The 25,576-nt window shown below is 49.6% G+C and overlaps 1 protein-coding gene across 9 annotated transcripts in view; it reads right to left on the bottom strand.

The window, feature by feature from the left end:
- Positions 1-25,576, bottom strand: part of MSI2 (musashi RNA binding protein 2) — a 389,160-nt gene that overhangs the window by 243,620 nt on the left and 119,964 nt on the right. For all 9 annotated transcript variants that reach the window (XR_009560254.1, XR_009560253.1, XM_030881655.2 and 6 more), the window contains exon 6: positions 10,055-10,147. Coding sequence is in view for 7 of the 9 variants with exons in the window: in XM_030881655.2 (XP_030737515.1) it covers positions 10,055-10,147 (93 nt within the window). In the remaining 2 variants the exon portion in view is untranslated. The remainder of the gene's footprint in view (positions 1-10,054; positions 10,148-25,576) is intronic.

Consider the following 25,576-nt stretch of genomic DNA (forward strand, 5'->3'; position numbering starts at 1 on the left):
AACTTAGTTGGAATGGAGACCTGAGACATCAATAAATCCTCCTTTTTGCTTCTAAAACACATCTATCAATAAAGGAAATGGGGTGGTCTTTTTATTTTTTTAATTTTTTATTGAAGTATAGTTGATTTATAATGTTGTGTTAGTTTCTGGTATACAGCAATGTGATTCAGTTTTATATATATGTAAATATATATATTCCTTTTCATATTCTTTTCCATTATGGTTTATTACAAGATATTGGATACAGTTCCCTGTGTTATACAATAGGACCTTGTTGTTTATCCATCCTACATATAATAGTTTGCATCTACTAGTCCAAACTACCAATCCAACCCTCCCCTGCCCCCCCTTCCCCTTGGCAACCACGAGTCTCTTCTCTACGTCTGTGAGTCTGTTTCTGTTTCATAGAGCTCATCTGTGTCATATTTTAGATTCCACATATAAGTGATACCAGATGGTATTTGTCTTTCTCTTTCTGACTTACTTTGCTTAGCATGAGGCTCTAGGTCCATCCATGTAGCTGCAAATGGCATTATTTCATTCTTCTTTATGGCTGAGTAGTATTCCATTGTGTTTATATACCATATCTTCTTTATCCATTCGTCTGTTGATGGACATTTAGGTTGCTTCCACGCCTTGGCTACTGTAAATAGTGCTGCAATGAACATAGGGGTGCATGTATCTTTTGGATGTATAGTTTTGTCCGGATATGTGCCCAGGAGTGGGATTGCTGGCTCATATAATGACTCTATTTTGAGTTTTTTGAGGAACCTCCATACTGTTTTTCATAGTGGCTGCACCAATTTACATTCGGGTGGTCTTTTTTTTTTTTTTTTTTTTTTTTTGCAGTACGCGGGCCTCTCACTGTTGTGGCCTCTCCCGTTGCGGAGCACAGGCTCCGGACGCGCAGGCTCAGCGGCCATGGCTCACGGGCCCAGCCGCTCCGCGGCATGTGGGATCTTCCCAGACCAGGGCACGAACCCGTGTCTCCTGCATCGGAAGGCGAACTCTCAACCACTACGCCACCAGGGAAGCCCCGGGGTGGACTTTTTAAAGGAGAAAAACTTTTTTTGTTTTTTTTTTAAATCAGAGAATCGGCGAGCTCCCCCACAAACCAGCCCAGCACGGCTCTCCCTGGCGCTAACCCTGCCCTTCTGCCGCTCCCTAAGAACACTGACAATAAGCTCAGAAAGACTGCCTCTGGTCATTCCATACGCTCGTTTATATTTCCTGAAGGGAAAAGCACCTTAAATTGTTTTTTTTTTTTCAAATAATAACACTCTACAAACAATAAGGAGGTCTGAAAATATTTACGTCTGCTGCCAATTAGAAAGGACAGTTAGCGACCTCAGCTACCAAAAATCTCTAATTTACAACTAATCTGATTCTGCAAATTACATTTTCTACTACAGACCACCTAAAAACGACTTCCTGCAAACAAACCACTCTGCCGGGTTGTTTTTTTTTTTAATATAATTAAATCCTTATTTTGCTCTTTAACTACACGAAGCTCACTCTTTTGCTACATGGGGCAGAACTGTTTATTTTCAAAGATGTGGAAATAATCCCCAAGGAGGAGCCCAAATCGGAGCCCAGAGGAATCCTACGCTCCAAGTCAATGATGAGCTGCCCTTGCCCAGGACTGTGTGTCTGTCCGTCTGTTCTGCCTTCCGCAGGCCACTTCAGGTAACACTACACTTACTGGCCTGTTCCGGCTCCTGACCCCAGTGGCTGAGTTAAATCAGGAAGGCAGATTGTAAATAGGCATGAAGTAAGTGTTCTGGAACATGCAGGAAGGAATACTTAAATCTGCCTGGAGGTGGTCAAAGGTTTCGTGCCTTTTGGAGTTGGAGGCCAAGCGTCTCGACTTCTCCCAACTCCCATTTATTTAGGGTGAGCAACTTATTCTCGTTTGCAAGTCCCGAGTTCCTGGAAACCCCCCAGTCCTAGGCAAACCAGGACAGTTGGTCGCCCTACCTTTATCCAGCCTAGTTCTTCTCCTTACCATCAGGAATCCATCAATAATATTTCTTGTTTGCCTGCTGTGTGTTACCTTCCATCTGTGCCCACCCCCTAACCCCAACCACTGCACTTTGGAACCAGTAATCATCAACCTTTCACAGTAACGGCCCCTCCACCCAGATTCCTCCATCCTGGAAACGTCCTGGTTACGCCAATGTCCCATGGAGAAGAAAGGACCATCACCCTGGCTGCAGAAGGTATGTGGACTTAGGGCAAATCACATCCCACTCTGCTAGCAACTCAGCTCAAGGAAGACAATACGAAGTGGAGAAAAATGGAAATAGCAAATACAAATTCAATCTATCAAATCTCCTATTTATTTTATGCAAAGTTTTCCTGCTGCTTATTAATGCCAGCTTTCCCTCTACCATTTTAATCTCTGCTTCCATTTCATTCTTGGAGGCCTGCGATTATTCTAATTCAGCATTCGGATGACTTCATTTCCGCTCAAGTACACCCAGGTCAACTTGGATAGAAAAGAAAGAGGAGGAGAAGAAAAATAATCAGCTAAAAGCTATTAAATATCAGCCGTGTGCCTCATGATTGGTTTGAAAGGCAGTGGTGAGGTTAGCAACAGTCAGAAACTCAACCCTTCTGCCTCTTCCTGCATATTAACGTTTCTTCTGGGGCTCTCACTCTTATGGCTTCGAATGTAAATAGAGTACCGACTGGCAGCCCACTTTCGGCTAATTCACACATACCAAGTCTGAAGATACAGAGCTGGAGAAATGTACAGGGTGGTAACTTGACAAATCCTGCTCCTCTACAGAGAGCCTGATTCTCAGAGGACAAAGGAAGCTGGAGAAAGAAAGAAAAAAGAAAAGCATATGCGACCCACGTAATGGGGTAACCTATTGATGGGCTGGGGGGATGGGCAGGAATCTCCATATCAATGTTCACGCCAGGAAACAATGGAATCCGGTTTCTATGCCAAGTCTAAATGAACTGAGCTTTCTCCTCCATAAGAAGCACTCCTTGCACCCACTGGCACAAGCCTGAACCGTGATTTCTCAGACACTTTCAGTTCCCACTGAAGTACATCCAGGGGTAGAAAGGCTTTCTTTCTCATGCTAACAACTCCATTGTAAGTGACGTCCTCAGAGCCTGCCAGGAGGGCTCCGGGAAGGTAAGCTGGTGGAGCCCTTAAACCCCTTCTCCCTCTGCCTCCCCCAGGCTCATTAACTCCTTCCTGCCCAAGGGCTCTCCTGCCCCGGGTCTTTCTCCTCATGGCCCCCTACAAAAATTAAATAAAGCTAAACCATACCGGGAAACACAGTTAAACAGCAGAGCCAGAAAGTTCGAGCCTTGCTCCCCTAACCTTACTACGCGTACGCATGTGTGATTAGCAGAATCTCAAACTTTTCCCAGCTTGCTACCCAGAAGGCATCCTATTTTTCTGTTTGTATATTTTAAAACACTGTTAACAGAGCAATAATAATGTCTGATGCATTTGCCTAACAACAGCTGGCTATATTTTATACACTAAAAGGGAAATGGGCAGTTTTCCTAGAAACCCACTCATCTATTTCAGGAACTCCTTTTTGAAGCAGAATAAAAATAGAGGATTTAGGAGAAGTGAGGTTGAGGTGTTCAATCTGTTTCGAGCGCAGCTCTCCCCACCGGCTGCAGCAGAAACGGAGGGAAAAGTTCATCAGGAAGACACAAAGTCCTCTGGCAAGAGGGTTTACCTGCAAAGCCCAAGGCTCATATTACTTGTGGGTCCCGCTCGCTTGTTTGCCACCACCTGGCCCAGGAGGCCGAGGCAGGCAGATGAGGCAGGAGTCTCCTGTTTGCTAACTGAGACTTTTTGCCCTCAGCAGCTCTGCCAGGGGTCACAGGGCAAATCAAGTCCCCTCCCCCGTATGAAAACTTCCAAAGGGAGAGACTGACACGAACCAGGCAGAGATTTAATCAAACACCAGGACAGTGTTGGCCTTGTTCTGGGCTATTTTACAGGAAGAAAGTTTAAACCTGCAGGTAGCCTTCAGCGTGACCGGCCAGGGAGGGGAGAGCCAATGGTCCTTCCTGGTCCACTCTAGAGTTCTAAGTCAGGGTCTGAGGAACGTCACGGCCCTCCAGAGCAAAGGCCAGCAGGTGACAGGCGAGGCCCGGGCACACCGACCGCTTTCCAGTGAGTCCGCCTGTACAAACCACTTCAGAAGACGCAGGCCTCGTGGGAGCTGTGAGGTCCACGAAGGACAGACAGGACTTTTGTATTCCAGGCCCGGTCGGAAAGGACCGCGCACCTCATGGAGCTCTGTTTATCTGCAACTTGCATCAGGAAGCAACAAAATCAGAGTCCACTCTCAGGAATACGGTTAACTTGCTTATTCATTTTCTCACAGATCTCCTGCCTTTCACATTTCAAAGGCTTTATGATATTTTTATTCTAGATCTTTCTCTCCTCACACACACGGCATCAAAAGGGGCATCTGAGCGGTGGCCGGGGGTGCCAGCATTGTACCTGCACATAAAGCCTGGAGCTAACACACAACAGGCAGCCAACACTCCGCCAGAGGGCCCTCGCCCAAGACCTCTCCCAAGTGCAGTCAATGAGATCTCATTATATTAAAAAGCCAATTCATTCTTGTTTTCCATTTTTTCCCCCCCAAAGCTTTCAAGCACCATTCTCTGTAGCTCAAGTTAACTTTTATAGCCCACACACAACCCCAACCCAACAAAAGGACTCGAAGGCCCCTTTTCGCCCCATTTCCACGGGGCTCCCCTAAAGAGCTGGAACTTTCCAAACCACCACCTCCTCCTTTAGGGCCTTGGCTTCCCATCCACCACAGTGAGGGGCTGGCCCAGGAAAGGGTTAAAGCCCTCACGTCAAACCGCAAACTCGGGCACTGGCCCAGAAGGGACATGGGAACCAGGGCAGCCAGTGATAAAGGCCGGATTGTAGCAGCCCACTGAATTGGAAATGACTTGTAGGCCTAATGAAACAGAACTTTGGCAGTAAAACAGAATGAAAGGAATGAGACAATAAAAGGCTGGAACAAAGGGTGCAGAGTCGGTTCAGCTTAGCAAAATAAGCTCACTTTGTTGGTGGGGAAAGCCAAAGCCGATTAGGATAAACCAATGACTAAGCGTAAGTCTTCCAAACTAATTACACAGTTCACCATGTGAAGTATAATTGGGAGCCTCCAGATGCGGCCCGCTCTGCTTTCACAGGAGTTATATAAAGTGAGAATTACCTAGCGAGCTCAGCACCGAGCAGCCCTCTCATCGAGGTGAACAGCTGAAAGTTGCAGAACTGCTCCATCCGGGACGAAGCCGAGAATTCATTAATTTAAAGGCCTCTTTTTGATCTCGCAAATCCTATAAGTGAGAATTTAAGAAGGAGGGGCCTACGGGGAGAAGGGAGGAAGCCCTGGCACTTGGAGTTGCTTTGATCCCAGGGCTTTTTAATTACCACGCTGGGCTCGTCCGGATGAACGTGCAGGGGGAACGGAGCAGAACAGCCCGACGGACGGTCTCGGTCTGTATGTGCGCATCTAGAGCCCTGTTTACGTGCCATTGTTCGGAACGGTCTGTATACATCGTTCCTGTAGGCATGAAATCGTCAGCACAGGTAACGTCCACTAGGAAACCTGAAGCAGTAAAATAAATTGCCATAGATCAACGTTCTCGACAAATGAACCAAACCTGCTCCCTCTGAGGATGGGGCTGCCCAGTGGTAAAGTGGGAGATGCGGTTTGACAAATGCTGAAAATGAGTGACTCTCCAGGTTACATGATCTTGGACAACTCACTGACCTTTCTCAACATCAGTTTCGTTCTCGCCTAACAGATATTTCACCTACCTCACTTGACATCCCTGAGAACCAAATTTTTAAGTGCATTAAGAGGCGTAGCACAAAGCACACGACCCTCTAATTCAGAAACCTCAGAACACCGCAAGAGGAGTTCATGCTAAAATCCGAACTTCACAAACTCTGCGTCTTCACTGAGATCTTGCACATGTGATAGGAAACTGGAAATACTTTATACTCATAGGATGAAGGTTCCAGTTTATAAATGGTAGCTTTTTCCCAGTAGAGTCTTTCATTGCCCCTTGATCTTGAAGTGCAGAAATTAACTCTACCACAGTTACGACTGTTTTATTTGTTACATCATGCTCATGACTGCCAATGACATCTTGTCTTGGTTACAGTCTACAGGTACCGTAGATACCTATCTATCCATCCACCTATATGTATGTTTATTTAAACACTTTCTAAAGTATTCCATTTTCAAGCTTGAAACCAACCATAGGAATAATCTAGTACAGAGGTTGGCAAACCACAGCCCATGGGACAAATGGGGTCCCAAACCTGTTTCCATAAAGTTTTATTGGAACTCAGCCACACCCAATGGTTTATGTGTTGGCTGCAGCTGCTTTCTCCACGTGGCAGAAGTGAGTAGCTGTGACAGAGCGAAAAATATTTACTATCTAACCGAAGTTTTCCACGCCCTTCCCTCAGGTGAGAAACTGAGGCCAGGAAAGAAGTGGCCTGTTACGGTGCCTGCCTCGGTGGTATCACCACGTGGTCATGCCCAGTACGAGGGTCTGGGACACCTCCTCTTACCTTCCTCCAACGAGGGCACCAGAACAGCTACCCAGGGGTGAGGACGGCACCCAAGTCAGCAGAGTCCTTACGCCAACGGCCGCACTTCATGATCTCATCTTAAATATAAACAAGCAATGACATCCCTAACCCAGGGGTCAGGGGGAGGGGGCGTAAAGCTTCTGGGAGGAAGGTGGGAGAAAAGCAAAAAAGGGTTTACAGGCCTCCAACTTGAGTCATTTCAAGCTCTCAATGTGCCATCCTGCAACCACTCCTCTTACAGTAATGACATGTTTAGACTCCCTGAGCTCAGAGCCCCAAGACATCGATCTTACCCATCTTGATCGCCACCTGAAATAAACAGCCAGAACAGCTGCCGCCTCTGGCAAGAGGGGAAGAGGAAGAGGAAAGAAGCCTGACAACGAGGGAAACCTAAGAAGAAGGTGGCAAACTCTGATGGAGCCTGTGGGAAGATGGACAGTTCTAGACTTGGAGGGGGCAGGGTGTGAATTCTGGCTGTTATACTGCCTTACCTGGGTGACCTTTGCTGAGACTCCACCTCCCTGACCTGTACTGTCCACCTTTGTCAAATGCGCTGGATGACACCAAAATCCGCTGTGCAGAATCAATGAGGCCATGTAGGCTCAGGTTCCTGGCACTGTCCCTGGGCACCCAGAGGGGACACCATTTTTCCTTCTCTTTTGCACCCTCCCCACCCTACGTCTATCTTGGGGGTGGATCAGCAGCTGGAACGGGCCCAGGGTTTGGGTTCTATTATCAGACAAGCCTAGAGGAGAAGTCAGGCTGTGACCTTGAGTCAAAGGTGCAGTCCCACCAAGGCTCCATGTAACAATCTACAAAATGGGCAGCACACCCACCAGCATCCCAGAGAAGAATTGAATGAGATAACATAAGTCAAGGGCCGGGCCGTATCCAACACTTAACACGTACTCACTAAATTACTCACTGAATGACACCTTACTAATGTGCAGTTAACCAACGGAAAAGAGCCCCTAACAGCTTGACACAGTCGGGAGTGTGTGCCTATGCGTGAGTATACTTTACGCAAGTGTGTGTGCGTGTGTTTTCCATCTCCTTCAATCAGGTTGTCGATTTACTGTAATTCCTTTCACAGCCACTGGATTTACTCAGCATCCCTGAGGCCCAGTAGCAGGGTCTCCCCTCCTTTGACCATTCTGGAGTCAAATGAATTATACCAGAATCCTGAGAGGTGGTGGGCTCTGCCCAAGGGAACACACATCACACCAGCCGCCCGCTGAACGAGGAATAAGCTATTCTGAAGACAGACCCAGATAAAGCACAGAACATATGTACGCAACAGGCCACTAACACGTGACTATACAGAGCGTGAGGGTTGTGAGACATTCAACGGCCTCCTTAGTCCTTTAATAAAACACTTGATAGGTTTATGCATCCTGCAGGAGTCCGCCGACGTTACTGCAAAATTAACTGAGCGGCTTCAGACCCGGCGAGTGCCAAGCCAGGGGAGAGTCTGTGGCCGCCTCCCAGTCAAGAGGACGGCTGTTCCCAGGGCAGGGATGGTCACTGCTGTGGGCTCGCACCCCCCCACCAACTGCCGGTGGACTGAGTCACAACGCTAAGTGTTAAGGAAGAACAATGGAAAGACAAAGAGAGAGAAAGGAGAGAGAGAGGGAGAGACCCAGAGCTGGGCATGTGCGGAGGTGTGGTGAGTATGAGCCTGTGTGGAAAATTCTAACAGCCCATCTGGGCAGCATCAACTTCCCCGACACCCGCAAATAGGCCCATGAGATTCCAAGGCAGGTTACGGCTCGAAAAAGAAATCCCACCTCATGTTTGCAAACACTACCTCCGGCCTGGTTTTAAAGGCAGAACGGTAGTAAAGAGGGTTCGCACTCCAGAGCCTTCCATTACGCAAGCTGGATTTGTCTCATTAAATTATTTCCAGTCTCTCTCCCTGGGCAGGGCGGGGCTGGGGGATGGATCAATCCCCCTTAATGCTTTAAATCAGTCTCGAAGAGAAGCGCTATAGTGTACACAACCACCAACACACCCAGTTATTTTTTAGAATCTGCCAGAATGAATCAGCCCCCAACCGGCAATGCCAGACAGTGCCGTGGGGAAGGAGTCTTTCATAACCGACCCAGAAGGGCAGCTGAGTGCCATTCCAAACGCAAGGCTGGGCTGGAGGAGGCTGGGTTCTCTGAAGCATGGTCTCCCATCCATGCAGAAATTGATTAATACCAGAGACAGGAAAATCTCTATTTTGAGGCTAAACAGAAGTCACAGCACTCATCCCAGAGGGCAGCTCACAACTGGACACTCCTGGAGATGGGATCATAGCTGCCCATTGCCTTGGGCAAACAAATGAAAGCACAGAACTTTCAGACTGGCCAGTGGGCGGCAATGCCTTTGTACCACCCAGGGAAAGTGTGACAGGTGTCCTGGGGCAGGTGAGTGGCAGAGCTTAGAACAGCTGCGGGGTTTTCTCAGGATGCCTCGGCAGCCCTCTGCCACATCAGTCCTTCGGTGGAGGCGGGAGACACATGACGAGACACACAGAAGAAAACGATCCCACACCTGTGCTCCCAGGACAATGTCCACAACTGCTCAAAGATGCAGGAGGCGTAGGCCCTGTGCACGCACTCACCTGCCAGCCTCCTGGGACACAGGAGCTGGAGGAGGGGCACCACACAAATGCCAGCAAGGCTCAGCGCCCAGCAAGCTGCCCTGCTGGAGCCCTGGGGCGACAGAGTCATTGGAGGAATGTGTCACCCTGGGGCAGAACCCACTCTCCAAGGCAGTGGGTCCCCCCCCCCCCACCAACTAGAAAGGGGCTGAATTAATCATCCGTGGTTACGTGCCCTGTCTGTCTGTGTGACTCTGTCTGTCACACACACACTCCCACACTCCACTTCCTGACTCATCTGGGGCATTCTGAGTTGCTCCCAGCCCGTTCCCGCAGCAGAGCCCAGGGGATAATTGTACTGCTGTCTCACCGACATTCTGACAGGTACGAGCCCAGCATCTTTCCTGAGTTTCCTCAGGCGTTGGACAGGGGAGGGTTCAGCCGCAAGGGCCCCAGGGAGCCTCCTCTCTCAATGCATTTTCCAGAAGGGCACAGAATGAAGCCCAGTGCCAACTCTCAGGCCAGCTTCTGCAGGAGCTCCTGCCCTGTGACTCACAGCCCTGAATCCCTCACCAGGAGCTGCCACCATCAGCTCCCAGCCCAGGCCCCACGTGGCCGGCAAATGCCAGTGAATCGGCACTCAAAGGCCACTCTGTCTGCTCCTGCAGGCACGTGGGGTGCCGTGCCCACCGCAAGCCGGACTCCTCCATCTCGGCTCCTGCCAGATTTCATTTACATCTTGACGGCCGAGTCCAAGGACAAGGTTCTTGAGGACACAGCTGTGGCAAAGGCAGGGGCCACGGCAGCCACCTCGAAGGACCGAGCAGGCTGCCCCACCTCAACGCGCCGCTTACCTTGCCAAACTGCTCGAAATACTGCTTCACATCTTCCACCACCGTGTTCGCAGATAATCCGCCTACAAAGATTTTCTTTGTTCTTGTGACCATCTGCAAGAAATGACAAGAGGAAGACATGGGTTAACTAGGTTATCTGAAGCCACACTCACCGAGATGCTGAGCAAGCCGCTCTCCACACTTCTCTAGAGAGGAAGGCAATGTTAGGGATATACCAGCTGCACCAAGCGGGCCCTGTGGGCGTCTCAGGATACCGGAGACCATCACTCGGGATACCTCAGGCCTTCAGGCCGCAACCTGAAAGCTCGAGTTTTGTACAGATGGAGAGGGAACCTCTTTGGCTATAACACACGGCCTCACTGTGATGTTAAGTCACACGTCAAAGCTATTTTAAACCTAAGAGACGTGAACAAAAGAGAACTACGTGCATAGAGGTCTGCTGCCCTGAAAGTACCCATAAAGTGTGTCCATAAGAAACTCGCACATAACTCAAACCCACGTGCAGACTGCCTACACCGAGCCGTTCTGGGTGCTGGCTTACGTCTGCCAACAGGACAGACAGGACCTCATACACTGGGACCGCCCTCCAAGCCCGGCCCCCGGGGCTCCTTCCCCTCTGGATTTCTCACCATTCACCTTGATCTGTCCTACAGTCAGCCGAGTGCAGCTGGTCCCCAGGCCTCCACACCTCTGTCCACGCAGGTCCTGCCCCTTGGGAGACCTCTCCACTCCTGCACCTCCCTTGCCAAGTTCTGACTTTCCCCCGAGATCCAGTGCCCTTCTCCCAAATTCAAAACACCTGTATAGTCGCCCCACCCAGAAGCTGTTTCTCCTGCTTCTGAACCAAACGCTGCGCCCCTCTGCCTCTCACACACTCACTACGTTCCACCTCGCACTGAAGTGAGTGATAATCCTGCCTTCGTTCTAACCTCCTCCCCCAGACCGAGGGCTCCTGACTCCTCTCGGTACCCCCCGGGGTGCAAATACAGGGCCAGGCACACAGAAGTCCACAGCCGAAGTCTGGTGGATGCAAAAACAAACGAATTTCTGCAATGGCCACATTTCAGAATCCCACCAGCCCTAAAGCAAAGGGAGGAGGGAACTCGATGATGTCCACTCTTCAGAGTGGGACCAATAATCTTACATAGAAGAGTGAAAGGCAATAAAATACAATAATTTTATTCTGAAGACTAAGTTAGGCTGTGCGGGGTTTGCGGTTGGTTTTTTCTTTTTCTTTTTTTATTCTTCTTTAATGTCAAATTAAAAATTTTAAAACTCAGTGGATACAGGGTCTCACCAGTTTGGTTGCATATAATAAAAGCACAACTTCTTAACTCAATGGCTAGATCTTGTCACAACATATAATACATACGTACATCAAATCATCACGTTGTATGCTTTAAATATCTTACCATTTTATTTGTTAATTACACCCCAATAAAGCTCTGGGAAAAAATGTTCGATGAGAACATACAAAGAAAAGCAAGACTAAAACCCAAAAATAAATGAATGAGAGGAATCTGAAAACATTAAAAAAAAAAAAAAAGAAACAGCCACAATGTCACACGTGTCTATTGTAAGTCGATGCAGGGGGTACTCCCCTGGTGGTGCAGTGGTTGGGAATACGCCTGCCAATGCAGGGGACACGGGTTCGAGCCCTGGTCTGGGACGATCCCACATGCCGCGGACCAACTAAGCCCGTGTGCCACAACTACTGAGCCTGCGCTCTAGAGCCCGCGAGCCACAACTACTGAGCCCACGTGCTGCAACTATCGAAGCTTGCGTGCCTAGAGCCCCGTGCTCCACAATAAGAGAAGCCACCGCAGTGAGAAGCCTGCATACCACATCGAAGAGCAGCCCCTGCTCAGTGCAACTAGAGAAAGCCCACACGCAGCAACAAACACCCAACACAGCCAAAAATAAAAATAAATAAATAAATTTATTTAAAAAAAAGAAGTCGATGTAGGTTGTCTAAGTATGGGGGCCGTGGCTGCCTGGATCACGTATCACCGAGTCTCCTGACACACGTGTGGAGAGAATGAACCAACCAACCCACTCCCAACAGTAAAGACTCAGTGGAGTGACACCTAAGGGCACAGCGGTCCCAGGCAGGCTGTTCTAAGGAGTGTGAAAGGCTCTGGAAACCTGGCTTCTGTGTCTAAGTCTGGATGTGACCCTGGACAGGACTCGCCTGAGGACTGGCTTCTGTGCTCTGCACGTGAAGTCCTGGACCAGAGCTCCCTGCCCCGCCTAACCCTGAACTCCCCCGAATCTGTGAGCATGGTGGGCCCGACAGGGAGGCTCCCAGACCTCAGGGACCTCACACTTTAACTCAGCAGCTCCCAGAGGGGACACATGCCACCTCAGCCCCCTGACTGACCCCCGACCTGGAATACCCTTGTAGTGGACATCCTGTGCTGTCCCAGGAGGACACTGTCCTGGTGACTCTCATACAGCTCACTGGCCGCCATGCAGTGGTTTGCATGTGTGTTTCAAACTGTTATTTACTATTTTTTCATCTCTTTTCAGATGAATGAGAGATTTGATGAGATAATGTACGTGAGGACATTCTATGAAGATCCCACCAGTGTCCACACCTCCGAGCTCCAGGAACCTCCAGTTAACTGGTGGGCATCTTAGCCAGCTCCTTGTTCATCTCCCTCCTTATCTGTCTCCCTGCTTATCCCTCAGTCTCCCTGGTGGATCAAGGTCACCTTCACGGTGACGCTCCATCAGGCCCTCTCCAGATTTAAATCTCTCCCTTACTAATCGCCAAATTTTACTCATCTAACTTTCCTAACGCATTCATTCAACAAATAGATTAAGTGCGAGGTGCTGGAACTCACATTCAAATACAGTGTGGAAGTTAATCCCCTTTAAAATGGAGATATAATAATTAGCCTACCACACAAGGTTCCTGCTGCAACTAAATTAAATAACATATGCCCAGGGCTTCCCTGGTGGTGCAATGGTTGAGAATCTGCCTGCCAATGCAGGGGACAAGGGTTCAAGCCCTGGTCCGGGAAGATCCCACATGCCACAGAGCAACAAAGCCCGTGCGCCACAACTACTGAGCCTGTACTCTAGAGCCCGTGAGCCACAACTACTGAGCCCTCACGCTGCAACTACTGAAGCCCGCACGCCTAGAGCCCGTGCTCCGCAACAAGAGAAGCCACAGCAATGAGAAGCCCACGCGCCGCAACGAAGAGTAGCCCCCGCTCTCAACAAGCAGAGAAAGCCCGCGCGCAGCAACACCAAAAATAAATATATAAATTTACAAATAACATATGCCCAAGTGTCTGGTGGGACAGCGCGTAGATGATAAATAAATGGTCACTAGCTGAATCCAAAGTCAGCTACTAAATTCATCCTTCAAGCTCAGGAGAAACGTGCAGCAGAAAGATACCTTCCACCAAACACTTTGATAAATCAACTCTTACTGCCCATTCTCTTCCACTGTCATTTCAAAAACACTTTCCTACATCTCTACGTGATTTCAGATGGGCAAAGACTCCCAATAGCTTCATTTTAGATTTTTCATTCCTTTTTTTTAACCCCAGCCAAGCAATTAAATATCTATAAAGAAACACTAATGTGATCTACAAACATGCACTCGTGGAGTTCGCAACTTAAAGAAACTCTGGAGAGGTATTCCATAAAATGAACCCCACGGTCTCATTCAGACATCGTGTAGAGCCAGGTGGGTATAGACAGCAGGCCCTATATATATTCCAAACGTTCCCATGGACACAGAGAATTAGACGACCAACGTGTCTTCATTCCAAATAACAGAAGTCAACAGAATGTTCATTCCCCAGTAACTGGTAAAAAGAGAAGGTCCCCTCTTACACCCTCCACCGTTGCCCTACAGCCGTAAACCTGCCAAGACAGAGCCCTAAATGCTGGGGAAGACATCCAGCTATAAATCTACACAGTCCCAAAACAGTCTTTAAAACACTTCTTTTAAAACAAGGATGAGAAATTCCAGGCCCCAGACAATGTGGCCAAAGTGTCCAAGTTACTAAAACATCCTCTCCAGGAACCAGCTCAGATATACAGATAGATCCCCACTCTTCAGCAAACACTAAAAGGAGGCTGGTTTAATCAAAACCTTCCAAACGTGAAGAGGCCAGTGGGAAGATGGGCAGCACTTGGTTAGCTGCTCACTGACGTCTCAGCTTCAGCATGGCTGGGGGGTGATGGGGCTCTGCAGGTGACCCCTCCCGCCAGGGGCGCTGGGGAAAATGGGAGTGAGTTACTTTGGGAATTCTGATGGCGTCACTGCTAAATGGGCCGTGCACTGCTCCATGATTTGCATTCTGGAGAGGGACGCAGGGGGCAGGCAGAGGATGCTAGAATCACACACTCTTCCCTCCGTTTCCCTCCCACCTCCATGGCTCCTTAGGACGCAGGAAGGGGGCAGCGTGGGGACGTGGTGTCCAAGGTCTCAGTGGACTAAACGGAGGTCCTCAAATTCCCATCAATACGTCAAGGTTTCACTTCTGTATACATGTGTGCGTGCGTGTGTGTGTGTGTGTGTGTATTGGGGGTACCTCTCTATTCCCAATCCTTGAGTCTTGGCTTCTCTGTGCCCCAGGAACCATAAAGCACCCCAGACCTTTAACCCTCTCTGACCCTGGAAACAGCAAGCAGGACCAGTTACACACTGGCCCCCGACTCTACAGTCCTCTGTGTTATAAAGTCCTCTCTGCCCACAGCGGAGAGAGCCACCTGTGTCTTCTTCCTGTGCTAGGCCCTTCGGGTAACTGTTTCCCAACCCACAGCCTTCACACCGACACACAGCTACTGCACACCAAAAGGCTCAGGGCCTCCACAGCACACTTAGATGGAGAGAGCCACCCATCTGCTCCGAAGAGAACTCAGTCCGAAACCCACAAGGAAATGGGTCTGAAACCTCCTTGGCTTGGAGTTTTTGGTGGAAGGTTGCACCCAGAGCGAGGGCCCTACACCCTCGGGGACAGCCCCTCCCCTAGCAGATGCCTCCTTTTATGGTCTAGGGCGGCATTCTGGGAAGGCGTGTGTGTTGTGTGTGTGTGTGTGTGTAGCACGCACAGGGGCATGGGGAGGGTCTGGGCTGTCACAAATCACTGCTGCAAAGTTCTGTTATCTGGACCCGTAATTTAACTAAACACTACTGCTCTCCACACAACTCTTGGCTCCAGAAAGAGAACCCCAGCATCCATTCCGGTTCGGAAAATTGCTGTTTACACATGAGAACTGGCCAGAGCCAGCTGCTAACGAGAGCCGCAAAGAACACTCCACCTTCCTGCCTCTAACCAGAGAGCTGGCTTTTTTTTGAGTTTCAAAAATTCCCTTTTAAAAAAATGTGTTTCCATCTGAAATGGTCACTCAGAGTGGAGCCACTGGCTGTATTTTTATAAAATCGAATAAAGCAGGTGTGTGTGTGTGTGTGTGTGTGTGTGTGTGTGTGTTGAAAGCAGAGGGTGGAGGCATTAGAATCTTTTAGGATGAGATCGAAGAGGAAATTTTAGCTCCAACAGCACTGGCCCAAAGATATTAGTTGTCACACAAGAAAACAACAGAACAACAACAAATATTTCTGATCCTAATAGATGCATGGAAAGGCAGGAAATGGCTCTGGAGAGTCTTAAATGGGTGTGAGAGAGGCCCAGAGAAACGCAGCCAGCTCTTGCCATAACCATGCTCCTGAAAAGAGTTCAAATTCCCCTCGGTGAAAAACCACGAGCCATCTTCACGGCCCGAGAACGCAGGCTCTTTGCAGATGCCCTCCCATCTATGGGAATCCCAAGGTTGAAAGAGCCCAGGAAGGATGAGAACGCTAGCATTGGGCGAGCTCTCGCAAACCTGACCGTCCATCATCCCCATTATGCAGATGAAGAAATCAAGTCCCAGCAAGGTGACTCATGTGCTAGTTAAAGACAAGGCAGAGTGACAACGGAGAACTGGTAAGTTGGCAGATACCACGTGAGTTCATACTAGATTCTGAATTTGGCAAGCACTTTGTTCTTCAGATCTGGGATGAGACTGCGTGGTATCATCAACTCTGCATTTGAGAATTAAGCCCAATCTTTAATGGTAAAGAAGCTCTAGGAAGGCTGACTGAGATCCTAGAGGTCCCAAACTCCATGGCCCCCTCTCCCAGGATGTTTCTTCCAAGGGAACTGTCCTCTAAAATTCCTACATTCTCCCAATAGTTTCTTCCATTCTGCCCTCCTCCCCCTAAACTACCACTCTTGCCAACACCAACACCCCAATCACATCCGAATCCGATGGCAAAACTCACGTAACATACGAAATCAGAACACAAGTCAGGAACTGGGAATCTTCTCCAAAAATTTCTAGAATCATACGTGGCAAAAGAGACTACAGTGGCTTGATGAGTCCCCCCCAAAATTCATGTCCACCTAGAACCTCAGAATGAGATCTCATCTGGAAAGAGGGTCTTGCAGCTATAATTAATAAAGGATCTTGAGATGAAATCACCCTGGGTGTAGTGTGGGCCCTAAATCCAATGAGGTGTCCTTATAAGAGGAGGAGAGGGACACACACACACACACACACACACAAAGGTCGTGTGAAGACAGAGGCAGAGACTGCAGTGATGTGTCTACAAGCCAAGGAATGCCAGCAGGTCCCAGGAGCTAGGAGAGAGGCGAGGGACGGTTTCTCCCTCACAGCTTCCACAAGGGAGCCTCTGTCTCTTCCAGACTTGTAGACTCCTGAACTATGAGAGAACACTTCTGTGGCTTCAACGACCCAGTGTGTAGCAGCCCCAGGTAACTAACATGGGGACCTCCTTGGGAGAGGCTCTCAGACACCACGGGCTCAGTCTCACCTTTCCCTGGTGACGGTGGGGCGTGGCCCACAAGGACGCCTCCACCACCCTGGGGGAGAAGAACGCTACACCCCAGGTGTGACCATCTGAGTCTGGCCCCCCGGGGAAGGCAAGTCACACTCATCATTTGCACAAGCAGTATGGCAGGGGCCGCAGGGTCAAGGCTCTGTCCCAGAAGGTGAGCTGGGAAGGTAAAGGAGTCAGGAGAGCAGAGCCAGCTCTCGAAGAGAAGCGGCCCAAAGGCGACTTAAGTTCCTCTGATAAAACATGGAGGGCCAGGGTTGACACGTGGCAGGGTCCCTCCTCATAGCAGATCCTCTTCTTCTAGGGACAGCCGTGGTGCCCGCGTCTCCTCCACGCTCAGAAGGCGCTGTCCTCACTGTGGACCCACTGTGGGCCCAGCCCATAGCTGAGCCCTCCTCACAGCTGCCCTCCCTCAGGCCTCACGTCGGTCCTCAGACGGGTCTCAGCTTCTCTTCCACAGCCAACGAGACAGGCTCAGAGATGTGAAGCGTCCAAAGTCACACAGCACTAGTGGGTGACAAAATGGGGCGTCACAACCCTGAGCTTTCTTTTTTGGTGGGGGGGTGGGGGAGGCACGCCACGCAGCATGTGGGATCTTAGTTCCCCAACCAGGGATCGAACCCAGGCCCCTGGTAGTGGAAGCACCGAGTCCTAACCACTGGACCACCGGGGAATTCCCCAACTTGAGCTTTCTCTTCGTTGAATCTCCTACACCTTTACTTGCGACATCCCAGCAAAAGAGACAACTGGGGACAGGGAGACGAGGGGGTGCCAGGAGGAGCAAGTCTGATTCTGCCCTTTTCGATTCTGAAGCCAAGATGCAAAACAGACAGGCCAGATGCTGCTGGTGGGAACGTCAAATGCTGCATCCGCTCTGGCAAACAGTCTGGCAGCTCCTCAAATGATTAACTGTCGAGTTACCATAGGACCCAACAATTCCACTCCTACTGTGTACCCAAGAGAAATTAAAACGTATGTCCGCCCAAAACCTTCCCCACAAAAGGTTCACAGCAGCCTTGTTTGTCAGTCAGAAAGTGGAACAACCCACCCATCAAACAACCCATGGATGGATGGATGGACGGATGGATGGAAGGATGGATGGATAAATTAAGTGTGATCTATCCACAGGATGGAATATTATTTGGTCACAAAAAGGAATGGAGCGCTGACACATGCTACAACCTGGATGAATTTTGAAAACATTGTCTGAAGTGAAAGAAGCCAGTCATAAAAGACCACATATTGTATGACTCCATTCATAGGAAAGTTTGATGGGGAAACCCATAGGGACAGCACGTAGAATAGGGGTTGCTTAGGGCTGAGGGAGAGGTCAGGAGGTGTGGCTAAAGAGTATGGGGCTCCTCTGTGAGGTGGTGAAAATGCTCTAAAACGGACTGTGGTGATGGTGCGCATATCTGCGAACAGACCAAAAACCACTGAACTATACACTTCAAATGGGTAAATGACATGGCATGTGAATTGCATCTCACTAAAGCTGTTTTTGGAGTTTTTCTTAATGACAGGCCCAAAAGATCCCCAAGTCAAGAATCTGAGTGCAAAAAGGGCTTAAAATAAACCCAAGCGTCCAAGAAAGCATGCTTCCCCTGTTTCATCCACCAGCTAATTCCATGTGCCTCGATTCACCCACGGTTGACCACTGGACAAAGGTGTAACAATATCTGATGTTGTCAACTGCAGAAATTCATTTAACTTCAGAGGAAATTAATTATAAATGTAATGCCAAATGTTTCTTAGAGCTCTCTCTCCCCGTCTGCAGCTATTAGCCAGAAAACACCAGTGTTCAGGCTACAATTTGGCATTCCCTCTAAATAGCTTTAAAACTGGAAGGAAAAGAATAGCCTTCACCTATATGGGGCTAGAATATAATGTATACACAATTAGCCGACATAGCCAGGTTACAGCATTACCTCTGATTGAAACAGTAACTCACCTAAAAGGAAGTGTGACCTCCTAGTGAAGGCGATGAGGCTGCTTCAGCAGGGAGCTGACTCCCCAGTCCTTTCCAAACCCTCACCCAGCTCCCTCCCAGGCTAATTTAAAAAATACTACTTCCTCTTACCCTTGGGGGGAAAATCTGTAGCCAGAGAGGGTGACCTGTCCACAGATTAGTATCAGAGAGTAATATCCTAGCCAGCGGCACTCAGACCGGGGGCCGGGGGATAACAGAAAAAGGTGCAGAGATGGAGTGCTCCCTTGGAAAGCACAGGAAATTAAGGATCGTAACCTGATGCTGGGCAAGGTGGCCGGCTGGCCATCACACCATCATCCCAGGTACCCAAGCTGCTCTGCAACCACGGGTAGTGTCTCCATCCCTCCATCCCTCTCAGAGCCCCCGGCCCCCAATACTTGTCACGGAGTAATGGACTCAGTACACAGAAGGCCCCAAAGACTCTCTCCAGGGTTCAAATGATGACCAACCCACAGAGGCAATTAAAACCCATCATCTTTTACGGCAATGGTATTAAGCGAAATTAAGTACCCTTTACCGCTGCTGAATTTTCGAGGAAGCCGAGCATCTCTGCATACGAAACAGGTGCTTCCACAGCCCCGGCCAAGGGACAGGCAGCCACAGCAGACTCTTAATAAACCCCAGAACGAGGTGGGAAAGAAGGGCCGGACAGGACAGCAGGCCGGGGTGAACTCAGTTCCCTCCCCCTGTGCCTGTCCCTCCAGCAGCAGGAGCCCGACTCACCCGCCCAGGGTGGACTTTTTCTGAAGACAACGAGAAGGTCTCCCCGTGAGGGGGAGGGCCCTAGAAATGGTAACACGATGGTCCCCGCCCCGTGGCTAGAGCCTAGTTCCAAGGTGACCCTGCCGACAGAAAAGGTCCAAGGGAGACAATAATAACAAGTTTAAAATTCTTTGTCCACCCGGTTTCACGTTTTCAAGCACATCTGTGAACACTGAGACATACCGAATAACTCCCCTGGTTGGTCAGATGACAAGAGGTCAAGTCTCTCCACAGCGCTGGGAGACACCTTCCTCCTCTGAAAAACGGGCATAAAGCCCTGGCCTGAACAACACAAACTGAGACGGCAAATGTGAAACCCTAACTCAAGACCACGGCCCATAGGAAGCCCCTGTACCTTGAACCAAGCCACCAAGGCCAACCCAAACCCCGAGCCCACGCCGCTCACACACACCTTCCTCAGAGCTTCTCCCCTGGCTCCAGCCTCGCCAGCGCCAACCTCCAGGCAGAGACGTGCCTGAGGTCTTACTCACAGCTGTGCTCAGGGTTAACTGAAGCCAGCCCGTGTGCAGGCCCCAGGACTGAACACACAGCTGAGGGGATGGGTTCAGACCATCCCTTCCTACTTCCCAAACCACTCTTTTCCTGAAACATTTCAGGGTGTCTGGGTAGCAACTACCAGAGAGGCAGTTTCTACTCAGAAGTTAAGCATTTCACAAATCAAAACCACCATGAGGCACCATCTCAGGCCAGTCAGAACGGCCATCATCAAAAAGTCTACAAGCAGCAAATGCTGGAGAGGGTGTGGAGAGAAGGGAACCTCCTACACTGCTGGGGGGAATGCAAATTGGTGCAGCCACTAAGGAAAACAGTGTGGAGGTCCCTTAAGAAACTAAAAATAGAGCTACCATATGATCCAGCAATATGCTATTCTGGGCATATATCCAGAGAAAACCATAATTTGAAAAAAATACACACACCCCCATGTTCACAGCACCACTATTTACAACAGCCAAGACATGGAAGCAACCTAAATGTCCACTGACAGATGAATGGACAAAGAAGATGTGGTGCATGTGGACAACGGAATACTACTCAGCCATAAAAAAGAATGAAATAATGCCATTTGCAGCCACATAGATGGACCTAGAGATTATCACACTAAGTGAAGTAAGCCAGACAGAGAAAGACAAATATCATATGATACCATATATATGTGGAATCTAAAATATGATACAAATGAACTTATTTGCCAAACAGAAACAGACTGACAGGCATAGAAAACATACTTATGGTTACCAAAGGGGAAAAGCAGGGAGGGAAAAATGAGGAGTTTGGGATTAGCATAAACAAACTGCTATATGTAAAGTAGATAAACTACAAGCTCCTACTGTATAGCACAGGGAACTATACTCAGTATCTTGTAATAAAACATAATGGGAAAGAAGATGAAAAAGAATATATACATGTAACTGAATCACTCTGCTGTACACCAGAAACTAACACAACTTTGTCAATCAACTGTGCTTCCATTAAATAATTAATTTTTAAAAGGAAGTTAAGCATTTAAAAGTTCCTTGAAACCAGAAGAGCCTCTGTGTCCTCCACGTGACGGGCAGGAGAGCTCAAGGCGCACACTGAAAACCACGTGAGGAAGGACGGTCAGAAGACAGACCCTTGGTTAAGGAAAACGAGGCTTAGTACGGCACCACTGTACTCTGGGGAAGACTGGTCGATAGAGGACTTCAGGAACAACGACACAGCTCTTCTTGGGAGAGAAAGGATGAAAACTAGGCTGGCAGGCAGGCTCTGAAGCCAAGGTATCCCATCCCCCAGGCCCTCCAGCGGATTTCAGGAGAAGAACAAATGGCAGCCTTAACCCTTAGCCTTGATTACCGTCATTAACATATTTTAGATGCACATGGCAATCAGTTCTTGATGAGCAAGTTTTACCTAATGCACGGAGCTGCACCAGGCTGCAGGTTCCCTGACACTCCCGGAGGACAGCAGGGCTCAGCCCCGGCTGCACCTTGGAACAGCCTGGGGAGCCCCTAAACCTACAGATACGGGCCCCACCCTCGGGGATTCTGATTTCATTGGTCTGTGGGGAGGCCTGGGCATCAGTATTTTTTCAACATTCTCCAGATGACTCTCATGTACGGTCAGGGCTCTGTAAGCAGCTGCTTGGGCCATCTTACAGGAGAGCAAGTGGGCGACGGAGACCTCAACAGAAGGTCTCGTTATTACCATCCTGCGCACAAGAGTGGGGAGAAGCCAGGGCAGAGCAGAAGGAGGCTGGGACTTGAACCAGGGAGCGCTGGGCTTGAGTCCCTCGCAGGTGAGCCATGGGCAAAAGTGACGGCAATACCTATATGTCACAGAGCTGCCGTAAGCATCACCAGAGATAAGGATGTGAAAGCACCTGGCACGTGTCAAAAAACATTTGCTTGAATCCCGGGAGAGTGAGAATGCAGACCAAGAGGGTCAGAGAAGAAAATAAATTGCAGAGGACTGTCTCTGGTGGCAAGCCACATTCATTCACTCGTTCTCTCATCGAACGTGCTTTGAGGACCTACTATGTGCCGAGCATGGTGCTCGGCTTGACGGATGTTAAGTGGACCAAGCCCTGGCCTCTGCTCTGAAGGTGTTTACAGTTAAGTAGCAGGCCCATTACTGCAGCCTGGTGAGGCTTTGGGGCACAAGACTGGGTGTGACCTGAGGCTTGAAGTCAGCAGGGGGGAGCCAGGAAAGGAAGGGGAGAAGGGCCTCCCCAGCTGAGGCTGTAGCATCTTCAGTGTTGGCTGAAAGGCTGCAAGCGAACCTGAAATACTGTAGCTCAAGGTATCAATGGAATGCAAGGAGAAGGGGGGCCAGGCCAGGCAGGGAAGGCCCTGCAGGCCATGACAGGAAGCAACAGGAAGCCTCCGCAGGGTTCAAATAGGGGAGCAGCTCTTCAATCGGCTGTTAAAGAGAAAAGCAGGGCCACCGTGGGGGGCTGAGTCACCTTAACACTTAGATGCTGGCAAGGAGGCAAGAGTGGCAAGAAAAGCATGAACCAGAAAGAAGGTTCCCAGACCTAGTGACCTGCGTGCAGCCCGGGGTCCACTTCCCCATGAGCAGGTCCCTCCCTGCTCTGTCACTCATTCTACTGTTCCAGAAACATCCCGGGGGTGGGAGGAAAGGGCGGGGCAGGTGGGGGAGGCACAAGGAGAGAGAAGCACATTGCACCCTTGGCGTGATCTTTGGTGAACACACTCGGCCACCTGCTGGGCCATAAATTTTACCTGTCAAGAAAAAAAAAGTCAAATTCCCCTCCCAGGATGTGCTGGTCTGGTCCCTGCCACCCGCCACAAGGAACTTCCTTTGAGGGAAACAGGGTACCCAAAGAAGTGTTTGCAGTAAAAGAGAGAAGCCAAGATGATCGAGAGCCAGTCCCTCTACCTGTTATTAAATGTCTCACTCCTCGGGAGAGGGAGGGTGATCCTTCTAAACCAAAGAGATCCTTGGAGGCAGAAAAGACCATCGACTTGGAGATTCTGGAGATGGGAGGGCCAGGTTCCAATCCCAGCACCCAGAGCAGGTCCAGTGATAGAGCAGAAAGAGGAACCCAGGAATCTCCATTCTGACGCATATATACTAGGTGACCACGACAAGTGACGAAGTTTCTCTGGCCTTGAGTTTCTCCCTCTGTAAAATGGGATTAAAAGAGCTAACACGTGAAACACGCTTAGCACGGGGCTGGAACGACAGGCAGACAAACTCCCTCTTCCCCCTTCCCCGCCGCCTGCCCTGCCCCACCAGTCACTGAACTCTCTCGGTTTGGCCATGAACGGGAATCAAACCTTTCCTGCCTGTCCCGCAGACAAAACAGAAGGAAAAACACTTGGAAAAGGCAAGAAGCACGCTTGTAAATTTAAAGACTAGTTACTATGGATTCTACTTTTCTCAGATTTCTCGGACACCAAACTGAATCAGCCCACCCCCAGCAGTGGTCCTGGGCAACTACAGTATTCCAAGGGCTGAAGATGCTCCAGCAAAAAGGATGCCATCTCGGGCTTCCCTGGTGGCGCAGTGGTTGAGAGTCCACCTGCCGATGCAGGGGACGCGGGTTCGTGCCCCGGTCCGGGAAGATCCCACATGCCGCAGAGCGGCTGGGCCCGTGAGCCATGGCCGCTGAGCCTGCGCGTCCGGAGCCTGTGCTCCGCAAGGGGAGAGGCCACAGCAGTGAGAGGCCCGTGTACCGCAAAAAAAAAAAAAAAAAAAAGATGCCATCTCAGTGCAAAGCAGTGTCTTTATCCGCCTTAATCTAGGCAGCCCCTTACCCTACAAAGAGAAACAGACTATTCCACATGAGGAAGATCATTCTCTCTATAGGAGATAAAAGCTGTCCATGCCTTGGAGGTCATATTTCTCTGCAACACCAATATCCTAACGTGCCTGTTGTCTCCTCATGCCAGGAACATATTTCTATAAATCCTCACATAAAAGAAAACTTTACTTTCCAGAGGGATAAACAGGGGAGAAAAAGGAAACAACAGTGGCAGCAAAAACATCACCAATCAAACAGAACTCGGTCCACCAGGAACTTGACTATATGTGCGACGTTACAGATGTTTTATAGCCATGATGTCTGTTCTATTTAAAACACTTGCACTCGGCCAACCCAACCACGGCAAAGAGAGAAAGAAAAGCTATGCTCCCCAGTGTGCCCAACCCAGCTAACTGGCCTGGGCTGGCTGTTTATTGAGGTAAAGAGGTAACCGGGGACCTGTAGCTGCCGGCCGAACGGTGGAAGGCTCATTTCATAGTTCACTCTGGAGGGCTGTCAATTCAGCGTCGCGGCCCGACAAATGGCGCCTGGTCTCTCTGAAGGGCACTTCTGCCTGGAAGACCAGAGTCTTCTATGGGGAACTTACCCTGCACCTGACAAGGCTTCATAAAATCTAGTTCCCTTCCCTCAAGGAAGAAAAATCTGCCCAGTTAAACCTCATTTGTCCAACAACACTCATTCATTCCCTCCACAAACACTTGTTCAGAGCCTGCCATGCATAATGCCGAGCTAGAGGTTCACAGGCAAATCAGCCATGGTCAGGATGCCCCGTGTCCCCCGAGAATGGAAGCCTCATAAGGGAGAGTCAATTCACCCACCAGAATGGAAGCATCATAAGGGTAAGACTTTTGTCTGTTTTGTTCACCACTGCATTCCTAGCACCTAGAAGAACACCTAGCACACAGCAAGCACTCAATAAATATGGGTTGAACAAAAGAGTGAACGTATACTCCCTGTTCTTGTGGAGTATATGATTCAAGGTCCCCGGGTACCTTCCTTGTCTCCTCTCTGGACCCTTGGTAATTCCCAGCACTCCTGGTTGCTAAGCTGGATACAAGCTTCAGGAGATAAAAGGCTTCATTCCTAAGCAGAACAGCTGGCCACAGTCCTGTTCAGGAGGCAGAGACAACACAGAGTGCTACTCTGAAAGGTCCTGCTGGACTGAGTCAGACAGACGTTTCTCTGGACGGACACAGTTAGTGATTTGGTAGTGTCATCTTTTATATATAAAAAAAGACAGGGCTTCCCTGGTGGCGCAGTGGTTGAGAGTCCGCCTGCCGATGCAGGGGACGCGGGTTCGTGCCCCGGTCCGGGAAGATCCCACATGCCGCGGAGCGGCTGGGCCCGTGAGCCATGGCCGCTGAGCCTGCGCGTCCCGAGCCTGTGCTCCGCAACGGGAGGGGCCACAACAGTGAGAGGCCCGCGTACCGCAAAAAAAAAAAAAAAAAAGACAATTAGTGACTCTTGATAAGGAGAAGGCTTCAAAGAGGAGATGCCTGACTAGGGTTTTCAAGGATAAGCAGGAATTTCCCAGGAAGACAAAAGAGAAAGGCAGACTGAGTCATAACAGCGTGAAATATCCTTGCCCGTTTCAGGCCCTAAAAGTTTGGCACCGCTAGG

The sequence above is a fragment of the Globicephala melas genome, chromosome 20, assembly GCF_963455315.2.
Source record: "Globicephala melas chromosome 20, mGloMel1.2, whole genome shotgun sequence".
NCBI lineage: Eukaryota > Metazoa > Chordata > Mammalia > Artiodactyla > Delphinidae > Globicephala > Globicephala melas.